This window comes from Haliaeetus albicilla, chromosome 3, assembly GCF_947461875.1.
Source record: "Haliaeetus albicilla chromosome 3, bHalAlb1.1, whole genome shotgun sequence".
Taxonomy (NCBI): Eukaryota; Metazoa; Chordata; class Aves; order Accipitriformes; family Accipitridae; genus Haliaeetus; species Haliaeetus albicilla.
Window position 1 is genome coordinate 20638079 of NC_091485.1, and position 12998 is coordinate 20651076.

The window sequence follows — 12998 nt, forward strand, 5'->3', positions numbered from 1 at the left end:
CATTTTCTCTTAGAAGCTTTAAAAATAACCTTAGATGGACTACATTCCCATCATTTATTTTATGTTTTATTTAAGTAATTATGAAGCATGCTGGAACAATGCAGGGGTAGGAGGGAATCCCCCAACCCCACCAGCAACAACATTGGAAGATAAAAGCCCAGGTGTTTCCAAAGAGCCAGTAGAAACACGTGATATTTTTCAGTGTAACTGTGTTTGCTAATTAGACTAGAAAGGAACTTATTTTTAATTAATGTGATTCTTTTAAGATCGTCTGCAGAATTCCTATTTGCACTTAACCTTCTCCTTCTTACTATTGCTTGCTGTCTCGCTTTTGTTTCAGTGATTCATGCTGTTTCATAAGCATTTTACCTGTCAAGCCACAGGAAGCTGCTTATCCTCACAGACCTTCTTATTCCAGGATGGCAGCAGCTAATTCTGCAGGCTGGTGTATCCTTGTTTTGAATGGCAAATACCATTTCCTGGTATCAAAGCTACAAATCAGCCACCTGAATTTTCTTCTGCACCCTTAAAAAAAATTACAGCTGTCACAAGAAACAGAACAGCATTTTTACTTGCTGGTAGTCAATGTTGCTCATTCATTTGCAACTTTAACTTACTTCATCTAGGAGAAAGAGCTTTTAAGGAAGCAGCAACCCCTCCCCCCCTCCCTGCAAAGCTGCTCCTGGTAATTGAGATTTTGAAAACAAACAATCTTTCAGTTGTTGCGTAAGTCTTCTTCAGTAACCATCATGACTCTTCTTTGATCTTCTAAACACTTCTTCCACATGCTTCTCCTTCCACTCCCAAACTGAAATTATTACAATAATTCAGCAAAGTGTTGCAGCAAGAAGATTTTCAAGCAAGTAGGGTGGCCACCATGGACAATTTTACGCATTTGGCCTTGGGGTGGGTCAACTTAATGCTCACAAAAAATGCTAGCAGTGAGGCTTTGAGACAGCTGGGAAGACAATTATCACTCATATGACTATTGCTGCTCAGGACCGGCTCTGGACACCCCTTGTTTTGGCTGAGGCACCAGAGAGCCATTAGACAACAGTACTTTTCAGTCACTGCCTATCTTGGTAAGTGGCAATTTTCGTAATGATGACCCACAGGTGAATATTTTGACACTAGGTTAATAGCCTTAGTCCTAAATGATACAGGAGAAATCAGACCTCGACGGGCTGTTATTTGGAGCTAGGGAGTTTGTTCTCATCCAACAGCTGAATTAAACTTCCTAGAAAGCTGGCCATGACACAGCAGGACAGGATGTGAGGGGCTTACTGCTTGACAGAGCTAACTAGGAAGGCTTCTAGGGATCCCAGATGGTGCACTTTAACAAACAAGCCTCAGAAAGCCTTGGCAAAGGACATCCAACAGGAATGAGCCAGTTCAGTGATGGGATAACTAGTCAGAGCAGCTCTGGGGCTCCCAGAGAATGCATATGGTCGAACAGATGGTCCCAGGCAAAGTAGTTCAAGGGGCTTCCACCTCTTGGAAGTGCACAAATTCTCGGCTGCATTTACTTCTCAGTGTTAGCTACTGGTTTTACAAAAGCCCTGGTTTTATTGGTCTCTGTGTGTAATGCAGAAGAGACATAAGCTTGGATTAACACAGGACATGTCATATTTCTGGTATTATGTTTAGCCAGTTAGTTTCCACTTTCATGAAGGACTGAAAGCAATAAGCCATACGGCCTCAGAGAGATGAGAAGATGGGTCCCACTATCCGCACGAGCACCTGTTTTGCAAAGCTCAGTGAGGGAATTTAGAAACCTTCCCATGGCCTGATCTAGTGCTCACAAGAGTCTGTGGAGCACAGCACAATATTTGGCTTTGCCATGATTTATTTCATATACAGAAGCATTCTTCTTACCTTATGAATAAAGGAAGACTTTGGGGGCTTCTCCCCCCCAGTTAAATGAACCTGGGAAGTAGCACCATAAAAAAATCACAAAGCGCTCAAACGGCTTGTAAATACTGAGGGTTTTATTTCCACTTCACATGGTCTCCAACAGACTCTTAAACAAGACCAGTTACAATTTAGTATGCCCAGAGATCTCCATGATTTTCCTAAAACGAAGGAAGTTCTCAGTAAACGCTGTACATAGCCAGTTGAACTGCTAACAATAATTTAAAAACTCTTTTTGTATAGTCAATGCAAGAATACCAACAATAAAAGTACAGTACAGGTAAATTCACAATATTACAGTGAAACAGATCGACTCACATTACGTGATGGTACAGTAGCAGTATTTACATGCACTAAAGTGCGAGGACCCAGAGGCATGCAAGTCAAGTATTGTAGGTGTATTTTACAGCTAACTCCATAAATGGACTTTCTGAGGCATTCTTTTTTTACACTTTTTCTTGTGTTTACTTGTATTCCCCTCCATCTCAGTACAAGTTTAGTGAACTAGCTTAATGGCTTTCTTCACTACTTGAAAGGTATCGCTTCAGACAGTTGAAGCATCTTTAAGAACCTTACTTTTAAAAACCAGTAACACTGACATTACAATAGAATAAAATTAACTTAAGACCTTAGTTTTATAGGAAATAAAAAAAACCCAACCCAAAAAACCCCAAACCAAAATTGAAAACATAACAGTGCAAATATAACCAAAAGGCAGTCAGTATTTGGAGAGAGCGCAAGCACGTATTCAAATTCCCTTAAAACTTAATTTACATTTTATTTTAAATTTTACTTTATATAATTTTTACCCTTTTTTTTGGTTTTTTTTTGTTAATATACTGTATGTAGAAAAGATGGAGACAAAAATAGTTTTCTCAGCTATGAAAAAAATTAAGATATTACAGGCACATTAACTGTTTCATTCTAGAAACACCTCTGTTTCCCAGGTCGGACATTCAGCAGCTGCATCTGAGAACATTCTTTGACGTCTCCAAGCAGACCTCTCTTCAAGCGGCACAGGTGGCTGGCAGGCGACCTGGCAGAGACAAGTTGCAGCCCCTCTGCTCCCGTGCAGAGTCAGGTGGGCTCGCCTCCCTGGCTGGGGGTTTCTGCCAGCAGCTCCTTGCTTCCGCTCTCCTCTGAGGAAGCCAGGTCTCCGGTGGACTGCGACTGTGAGGCAGTAGGGGAATGTGAAGCCCATCGTGACGGTGGGCGACGGTTCGCTGGTCTCTCTGGCCGGGAGAAGCAGGGTTGGAGGGACGGGGCTAGTGCAGAACAAGGTAGTTCCTTGGCAGCCAAGAGAGCAAAACAGCAGTTAGTGACTTGCATTAGAGGCCATCTGGATGCGCAAAGAATTAAGAAACAAAAAATTCAAACTAAACCTAAGCATCTGTCATGTCACGGGACAAAAGCAAGCAGTGAACATCTGGCTGTGTGTGGGCTCCAGGTATCTGCATGTATGTCCGTGATTTGTGGAATAGGTAAGGAGAGAATGAAAGAAAGAGGTCTGGGATGAGCTGGAGTAGCTGACAAACTTCCATTTGCTAATTCTCCTTATGCTAGAAAGAGAAGAGCTGAAAAGTACATTTGCATGGTAATTCTGGAAAATCCACTATACATCACATTGCTCTAAGTGCTGACCTGACATAAAAGGGCTAAGTTTGGCATTTGCAAGTGCGGTGAAAATCAACCACTGACTCCTTTTGCCTGCTTCAGAGTTCAGACTGACACACAGGAAAGACTTCTTAGCAGCAGAATAATGACTACAGGAGCAGTTATGATTTCCAGCAGGATTAAAGATGAGGCTTAGCTACAGATTTCATTTTCTGCAACATCGCTTCTTACTGCCAGCTGCTGAAGCCTGAATTACAGGATTCAGTGGTACTGTACATTAAATATGACATTCACAGAAATGGAAGAAAACAGAAATTTTATTCCTCCACCAACTTTCCACTGTTCAGGCTTGGTTAGCCTGCCTTTGCGATTAGAAACAATCTGCAGTTGTGATTTTTCACTCTGACACTAAGTTGGTAATTGTCTCTAATATTTATGGACTTTGCTCATAGCACAGCTAGTCTTCCTGCCTCACTCTGAATGCTCCTTACATCAAGATGAGTGATTGTAGGAGCAAGTCTGTCTTGTCGTGCCAAAGCCAATCTTCTGAATTTCATTGCATACTTTGTAACTTATAAAAGCAAATCAGAGGAGTTTGTCAACCTATAGAAATGTGTACACTGAGAAGCAGTCACTGGAGCGGACAGGAGAGTTCAATAAAAAACAGTCTCAAAATCAGAATCCAAACTGGTGATAGATGAAGAGAGAGACCAGAAACAATACAATGCAAAGGAAAAGCTCTGGCACGGTAAGGCACAGGAAAACCAAGGTATCAGTAAAATGATAAAGTAGGAAGGAAAGGATTCAGCACACTCTTTCACATGGAGAAGCAGAAACATGACTAGGGATGGAGAATACTGGAGTAGGTAACATGATATGACTGGCAGTGAAAAACAAGGTGATCTGCCATTGAACCTCTCCGTTGCAGTGGGAGGACCAAACAAGAATGTTACATGACAGAAAGATCACAGAACTGAGGTATGGGAAATGGAGCTTGTGCAGGCCTGTGTTTTGGGGAGAGTGCATCATCAGACTTGGGGAAACCTCTGCAAAGGGCAAACCTTGGTGCCTTTGGGCAATATGCAGCCAACAGGGTGATGTACAGTTGCACATCACTGCTCAAGGCAGAGCTGTGTTCATCTGCCCTCGGCGCTCACAGAGAGCGAGACCAGTGAGCCACCACAGAAGCTGGTCAGGGGGCTATGGAGCCTAGGCCTACACCGCTGCCTCTCTCCATCCTCGCCCCCCAGCCCATCTCTGTGCCGTAAACTTCAGAGCAACCCTTGCTAAAACAATGGTAAGGCTGAAATATAAGTTGGTGCTAACAAGAAGATTGACTCCGTGTCCTTACTTCAGCTTATCCCATTGTGCCTGGGGCAACATACGTTCTGTGAAAGCTGCCACTAGACTCAGATTTGTTAAGATAAATCCATGTGCATAGCAACACTCACAGGCAGCGCAACATGGTGAATTGAGGCTATGAGATCTGCGGGTTTTGTCTTAGCCTCTTTCTAAACAGTGGCTTAAAATGATCTCTTTATAGTGCTGCTTGCTTCTGGCTGCTTTATCCTAGTTTCACAGCAGTAAATGAGAGTCAGCATGGTGACAACAAAATTTATTTCCACTGTTGCCTCCCAGTTCAAAAGCTTCTCTCCAGCACACCCGCAGATGTTGGTCAGCTTTTACTGAACAGCAGGGTTAAGCTCATCTTATCTGTGATGTACACATGCCCAGCACAACACAAGGCTGCACTAGGGATGGATGTTGTTCCAGGGCCAACAAGTGACTGACAGCGTAATCTTATAACGTGCCGGCTGCTGAGTCAGTCATCCCCACCTGCAGCACGGCTTCCTTGTCATGCGCTAAGGAAATCCAGCCATGACAAGGAAACTGTCCAGAATGGTTTGAGAAACCCCCTCCTCACCTACCACATGTAGCTGTCATAGCTAGAAATGTTTTAAAAAAAATAATATCCTGTGGGTAATTTAGTTTGGTGATTGCTTGGGGGAGTGGGTGGAGAGGCAGCACTTCTTAGCCCAGACACTGAAAAGGGGAAAGATGATTTCAGGTTTAGTTTCTAGCTATTTCCTAAGCCAGGCTGTCAGCCACCATGGCTATGCCTATACTAATAAATAAATAAAAGAGTTTTCTGGCTCTGAGGCAGAGTCAATGGTCACAGCTCATGTCTGCACAGCTTCTTTCCTCCCTCAGCTGCAGCAACCCCGGCCACTGGCCAAAACCGGGCCAGGAACAGCTTAATGAGCAAAGGTGACTGTCAGCCACAGGCTGGTGCTGGAGCCCCCTCCGCAGCCTTCTCCACCTGCTGCTGTAGCCATGGCCAGAGGGAATGTACCTTTATGTTGGTCTTAAATTTTGCCAATTTTTTAAAGTTTAACAAAAAACCCCAACAGCACAAATTTTCACTTAACTGTGACCTCTTCATAGCCCATGAGGCCACAGGAGATGGCAGATGGGATCCTGTCCTGAGTGCTTACTGACCATTGTGTACAAAGGACTCCACAGGGATGTTGGGTGCGCACTGATACCTCTGGAGCTGTGGTCATTTATTTCCCTTTGTTAACCCACATGGTAAAAAATGGCTGCTTTTGGAAAGCTCTGGAAACAAAGTAGAAAGGACTTACAGCAGTGAGGCGGGTAGGGTTAGAGTCCCCAGGGGGCAGTTAATAAGACAGTTTGGTTCTGGACAGAACAGACAGAAAAGAAAAAGAAAGCAAGTAGGTTGGAAAGAACTGTTTTAATCAATTATTTTTTTAAAGTGAAGATTTCATGTCAGCAAGGAAGAAGTCTCCAGATGTTACTACCCATTCAGATCATGTTACCACCGCTATCACAGGAACTAATAATAATAAAAAAAAGATAAGCCACAAGCAGAAAAGATTTAGAAAGGAAGGGAGCAAACAAACCAACCTTTTACAATCCTAGCACAGTCTCAGCAGTGGACATAGCATTAAACAAACATTTCTACTCAGCAGAGAAAGACATCTGTTATCCTTTGCCAACCTTGATTAGTGCTAGGGAAAAATCACATTACTATGAAAGAGGAATAAAGCTGTATTTTCTGCTTAGGAAGTCTTTAACAAGTGAAAAAGCAAATGATATTTTGTGTTGCTCATGTTTCTCATGTTGCTCATGCTTATGTTGCTCAGGTTTCATGACAGCCCTTTGCCTCACCCTTCTCCCTTGCTTAACAGTGACACTGGATGGGAGACTCAAACTAAAGCAAAAGCCCTTTAATTATGACACCACCTTCCCTTCTTTTTAACGTTCCCCCTCCCATGCTGAACGGCTCAGTGGCAAGTGTGTGGCAATTGCTCTGCCCCAGCAAGCAGAGGATGCAGCAGCTGCCCTCTCCTCCGTGGGTCTGTGTGGACAGTCCTTTCATAGTGCTGTCTCCAGAAATGAGTCTGACCCCCAGTCCAGGACTGTTGTGTAACCTCTATGATTTATACCCTTGCTAGTCATAGAAGAAAAATGTTAATATAGCTCTTACATTGTTAGGTAGGTAATGTTAATCTGCATTTTTAATAGTAGTATTTATAAACCCCATGATATGCAAGTTAGTGGTTTAGTGAATTAGCAGGATAAGACATGAGTAGGCTGCACTGGGTAGATATGAATTTGCTTCTAAGAAGCTCTGGGCAAGTTAGAAGATACAAAGTTATTACTACTCTGTACGCATATACACTCACATGCACACATACATATGTATGTAAATATATAAATATATATATGAACTAGATTTCATCTTTGCAGCAGAAATATAAAAGGAAATTATGTAACTAAACCACTCAGAAGCTCAAATTAAAGAAAAGCCACAAACAGGTGCTCCATGAATGTCTAAAAGTCATTAATACACCATGCCATGACTGCAGAAACAAGAAGGTGTTCGGTGGCAAGAAGGTCACTTGTCTTGGCCAGAAACCAACAGGTGAGGGGGAAGCAGAGCAGCGATCTATGGGAGGGTGGCTGGGGCAGTGCTGACATGACACTGCCCCAAGAACAGCCTGCCTCCTACTAGATCATAATTTGCTGAACTGCTGCATCTGGCTTTGTACAAAATGTGCTAAATGAAATTTGTACAAAGTGTAATTTGTGTGGTCAGTGTAATCCATAAATAACCCAAGGCATCTGCAGAGTCTAAACTTATTTGCAGTTTTCTTTTCAGCAGCAAACCCATGCTCCATTATCTTGTACAGCATCACCTCACCTAAGAAAAGCAAAGCTCATCATGTGAATGCCCACCACCTTCCTTTTCAATGAACATTCCTGAGAAATGACAGGACCACCCAAAAGATCATAACCTGCCCACCTAGACAACAGTCATAACAACCGAGTAAGAGTTGCAACGAAAAACAAATCTTAGCTCTGAGGCTTGGAACTCAAAAAATGAGGCAGAAGATACTGAGAATTCACAAGAGAGCAATTTTCTGCCAGGTTGATGGTCAATGAGTTTTTGCTAAACAGCATTGACCAAAATATCGCCGTGCATCAAACTCAGGTACTGAATGCTAGTTGCGTTTTGCCATCAGCAATTTGTGATGATGTGGGATGACATCCGTTTACTTATACTTGAAATCTGCTGAGACATTTAAAAGGTGCAGGAGGAAATCAAGTTTCCAGGGATGCCTTGAAGGCAAAGCTGAGTTGAACATGTAAGAATACAACACACTTTCTAATAAGGACTGGTAGTGCATTCCCACTATTTCAAACTAAAGACAAAATACAGAGATAGCTAGAAAGAGTCAAATAAATGAGGCTGCTTTCCACTTTTATTCTCTGTGAAATTTGTGCACAAAGTCCACTTTAATTCACTGTTATTTACAATGTGCATGTGGTTTCTTTTTTATATGTACAAACTTCCCTATTTATATCTGTTTAGACTGTATATGGGGAATGCATCCTCAGCTTTGGTTCCTCTGTTAGGCAAAAAAAGATCACATCCTCTGAGCAAAAAGGGGGATTCCCTTCCTACAAAAGAGGAACCGACTGTCCATTGAGAACTACCCATTAGTGCAAAGCAAACTGCAGATCAACAGTCTCAGCACTTAGGTCCCCACAAATCCTTCAAGCCAAATGTTGAGTTAGAAAATGGCGTTTGAACCTTCCCTGGAGGCTGAGGCAGGGGCGGTAGGAGTCAGCCCAGCGAGGCCAAAGTGGGATGTCTGGGGTGCGCAGGGATCAAGGAGGAGCTGCTGCCCTGCATCTGAGGATGACCAAAACATCAGGATGCTGAAGGGGCAGCATGGGGCAGAGAGGATAATGGGCTCCTGCCCCTGCCCTGGGGAGTTTCATCAACCAGCAGGGTACATGCCATTCCAGTGCTGTACCAGAAAGGCAACACATGCTGGTAAGAGCTGGGCATAATTCAGCTTCTTCACGCCTCCTCAGGGCAACACTTTCATGTGCACAAAGGTTAACCAGAAACAGGAGGCTTAGACACTGATAACTGAAAGCTTTTGTCCATCATTACACCCTCTTTTTTGTTGACTGCTCTAGCACATTACCATACCTGAGACTCTGACCCCCAATACCTGGGCATACTTGCTGAGACAGATGATGACTGTTACACTGTTGATAGCAAAATATCAATAAAGAGTTCTTAAATGCTAAGTAGGTATGTGCTTAGACAAGTTATCTTTTTTTTTTTTCTTTCTTTTTCTTATTTTTGTGAGGCAGCAACAGTTGGTACCAAATGTCATGCCATTTAATCACATTCATAGACCCGAGCCAAACTTAATCAGATGCATCCAGAAAAGGTATGCTGAATGCCCTAAAGTTTTGGTTCAGGGTATTGTAGAGACTATTTTTCACACAAACTTATTAACACCCATCCTTGTGTAGGAGAAAGAGTCTACCTTTCCATCCAGCATAAAAGAGAAATTTACTCAAACCTAGAGTCCCTAGAGCATCTGTAATGAAACCTAGAGTCCCTAGAGCATCTGTAATGTGGTGTGTCTTGTGACAGAAAATCCTTACCCCAGTCATTCAGCGGAGAACAATTTTTATCCTGTAAAGGCATCTTTATCCTGTAAAGGATAAAGCTCTTCTGATGCTTTCAAGCCCGATAAGCTGTCAGGATAGAAACTTAATTCTTTAATGTTCTTCAGTGACTAATCCAATAGTTTCATGACTGGGACTCGCTGGTGGTACCATGACAGAACTAAGATATTCATTGTAAATACTCACTAGTACTGCAAGAGACCACGTAACGCATTTGTTCAAAGAAGAGTGCATTTAGCTATAGGAGGAAAAACAAACAAACTCATTACCTCTATGGACCCTGGATCTACTTTGACAATTTCTCCTGTGCTGTTGTCATTGCTAAGATTTGGTGGGCTGTGTGAAGGTAGCCTTCTCTCTTCCTTTAAGGCATGCTCCAAAAGTTTCTTATTCAAGATCCTGGCAGCATTTTCTGTAAGTGTGTACCCTGGAGGAGCAGATAAGTCCTGCCTGATACTTGTCACCTCAGTCCCTTCTTCCTTTTGTGTCTCTGTCCCCAACCGGAGAGGACTGGGTGATCTGCCACGGGCATTTGTACATGGCTCCTGCACTGGGCCCAGTTCTGGTCTGGGTTCTGCTGACCTGGACCGGCTGCTAGACCTGGGGCATTTTTGGAAGGTCTCGTGAAAGATGGGGGTATGGTCAATAATGTTGAACAAACTGGAAAGGCCATCGTTGATAGTGGTGTGGACAGGACTCTCCCTTGTAGTAGTTGATCTAGCCCAAGCGGACTCACTGAATCCTTTCTGAGGTGTGCCAGGCAAAGTCCGGTTATTTGGCTGGTCTGATTTGGGAAGGATTTTTCTTTGCAACTTTGGAGAGCCGTATTTGGGGGAGCAGCATGTGCGCTCAAACTTAGCCTGGACCTTTTCAATGACAGGGGTCACTTGCCTACTTCTTAGGCTTCTGGATGGTGAAGAGACAGGTGTGGACCCCCCCTTTGGTGTCAGACATTTGTGTGGACTGCTGGTGATACTGCGCAGGGTTTCTGTCTGCAAGCCAACACTGATTGTCTGGGTGGTCTGAGTCCCTGTCGTTCTCATACCATTGGTTTGACACGCAGTGTCCTTAAATTGAGGCTCTGTTGAATTAGAGTTAGAGCGTATTGCGTTTCGGACACAGAAAGCGACCTCCTTCATATCATCACTCATGTTTTTGGACATCTCCAAGCTGTGCAAGGGTGAGGCAAAGCCCACAGTAGTGCAAATAGGACGTTCAATGGGATGAAGACCACTCTCCAGAAAATCCTTATGATGTTTGGCCAGGTCACAAGACCATCTTCCAAACATATCCGAGGAAGCACCTTTTGTCTCAGTGACATTCCCCATAGCTTTGGTCACAGAAAACAGGAAGTCTGGCTCAGCCTGGTTTTTCCCTTCACTGCCAGCTATCACTGAGTTATCAAACCTACGGACAACCGGTGGGCTGTGAAAGACACGAACCCCCATTTTTTCACTTACACCATGACTCCTCATTGGCTGCTTCTGGCAGTGCTCTGGGCTGGTCATGGTGTTAGTTGTCATAGTGACACTGGTGGTGAGGTACCATGCCTGGAAGGGATCTGAAGCAGAATCATTCCCGGCTTTCCCAATTTCTGTCCTTTCTGCCCAGCCTTCTGCAGGCTTCTCGGTGGCTGCACCATGATTCCTAGTGTTACTGTAATCCCAATTTTTGTTGAACTCCTCAATGTATTTCAGATCATCAGGAGACAGGGGAGGGGTTATGTCGTCTTTGCTGCTGGATGAAGGCAAGTTTTTTTCTGGTAGAAACGGAGAAATATCCATCAGGCGCTGAAATTCTGACATGGAAGAAACAGACATCGCCCTGGAGAGGGGAACATGAGGGAGTCACTCATAGGCTTGGAAACTCTCACAGAGAGACTTATTTTCAGCAGCAAACTAACTCAGGAAACCCAACTTTCACTATCTGCTTATATATAAAACCACTTTAGCCCTCTCTTTCATTAATGTTCCCTTTTATTATCTTTAAAATAGCTGTGAAACACAAGCATTCCTGATGTGTCTTTAAAAGTACCAAATGGTTTATTAATGGCTCTTAATTTACTGCTTTCTCATGGATTACTGCTTGGCAAATGTCTGAAATATGGAGCAGTAGGATGCATTTCAGAAATATACCATTCACAGAAAATGAGTGTTTGCGACAATACAAGGCACACTTTTCAAAGCAAGTGCAGAGTATTTCTGACTTGCTGGGAAATCAGCAAGTCCACCCCCACTCCTGAGGCTGCGCAGGCTGCACAGCTGGTGCATAGCGAGGTGGGACATCCAGCCTAGATGCTGTTACATTGAACTGGCTTGGCCAGTTGAGCTTGTGCTAAAATTCAACCAAAGGGAATCGCTATGTGATAAGGCTGAATTCTTGGCTTTCCTGCATTTTGCTAGTTTGTACAAAACACAAGCATTCAGCTGAGTTGTCCTACTGCTTCGTTTTAAGAAAAAATCAAACAAAAGAAGAAGCCTTCTGAATGGGACTACTTAAAAATGCAAATGAGTGTAGTTATCAGAGTCGGCTCAATGAAGTAGCTCAAGCTGGGTGAGGATCCAGTAAGAAGTGGGTTTTATAGATCAGTGATCTGGAAGGTACAGTAAAATCACACTGTGAGATTTTAATTGAGATTTTAATCAAAAGCACCAATTGCAGTTAGGGTGCATCTATGTTAGGGAGTTAGGTGAGATCAGGAGTGCCATTTATGAAGTGGATGTCCTATTCAGATGCTCTGGTTTGCATCAGGGGCAATCTCAGAGGGCATGGGCTGGGTTTCTTTGGGATGAAAGTGAGCTGGAAGATGCTCTCCAGAAGCACAACTAATGCATTCTAGGGTTAGGTGGGTATTCAGCCCACGGGATCAGACCAGAACTAGTCCAAAGCAAAATATGCCTGACATGCAGGGGCATGTCAGGTCCTCAGCACCAACTGTTTTCCTCTATATGCTGATGTCTACAGGTCTGCACTACTTGCTAAGGTAGGTGTAGCCTTCATTGTAAGCTGCAGCTTCATGCATGTTCATACAGTTTGATCTTTGTGCACCACAGCTGAATGTAGCCCAAGTTAATCAGAGTAGAACACAAGCATATTGAGACAAATTAATCCCTGGGTAAATCCATTAATCTGGCTCGCAGGCTGCTTAGGAGGTGGTACAGTTATGCCCCAGGTCTGTGTTTTGGGTGCCAGAGCTATAGCTCTGGCAGCTGAATATTTGCTGGGTTTTTCCCTGTAAGTTTTACTCACCTTTGAAGATTTCCTTTGTGTGTTTCTTCCTCCTGAAGAAAAACAGAAACAAACAGGATAAGTTATTTCTGAACCTGTACGTGGCATTAGCTTGTGCATATTTGTCATTCACTTCCCGTTAGTCGCAACAAGCATGTTTGTCTCTAAAGAGTGGCTGATTTTGCCCCTGCTAAGGAATCTTAAATTGCCAGTGGGAATATTCT

At 43.4% G+C, this 12998-nt stretch overlaps 2 protein-coding genes and 1 long non-coding RNA gene across 13 annotated transcripts in view; all 3 read right to left on the reverse strand.

Moving 5' to 3' along the window:
* LOC138684714 (uncharacterized) overlaps positions 1–12998 on the reverse strand; it is a 334210-nt gene that overhangs the window by 187014 nt on the left and 134198 nt on the right. The window lies entirely within an intron of this gene.
* MTCL1 (microtubule crosslinking factor 1) overlaps positions 1971–12998 on the reverse strand; it is a 115168-nt gene continuing 104140 nt past the window's right edge. For 8 of the 11 annotated variants that reach the window (XM_069779018.1, XM_069779017.1, XM_069779014.1 and 5 more), the window contains 3 exons: positions 12796–12827; positions 9816–11370; positions 1971–3198 (listed from right to left, as the gene is read on the reverse strand). In XM_069779018.1, coding sequence (XP_069635119.1) covers positions 2989–3198; positions 9816–11370; positions 12796–12827 — 1797 coding nt within the window. In that variant the 3' untranslated portion in view covers positions 1971–2988. Of the gene's footprint in view, positions 3199–6167; positions 6226–9815; positions 11371–12795; positions 12828–12998 lie in introns of all 11 variants that reach the window. The other 3 variants (XM_069779020.1, XM_069779019.1, XM_069779015.1) reach the window with 1 other exon arrangement.
* On the reverse strand, positions 6262–9809 carry LOC138684713 (uncharacterized). Its single transcript, XR_011323961.1, has 2 exons — positions 9468–9809; positions 6262–9437 (listed from the first exon to the last, which is right to left on the reverse strand). It is a non-coding gene; the product is annotated as an uncharacterized lncRNA (long non-coding RNA).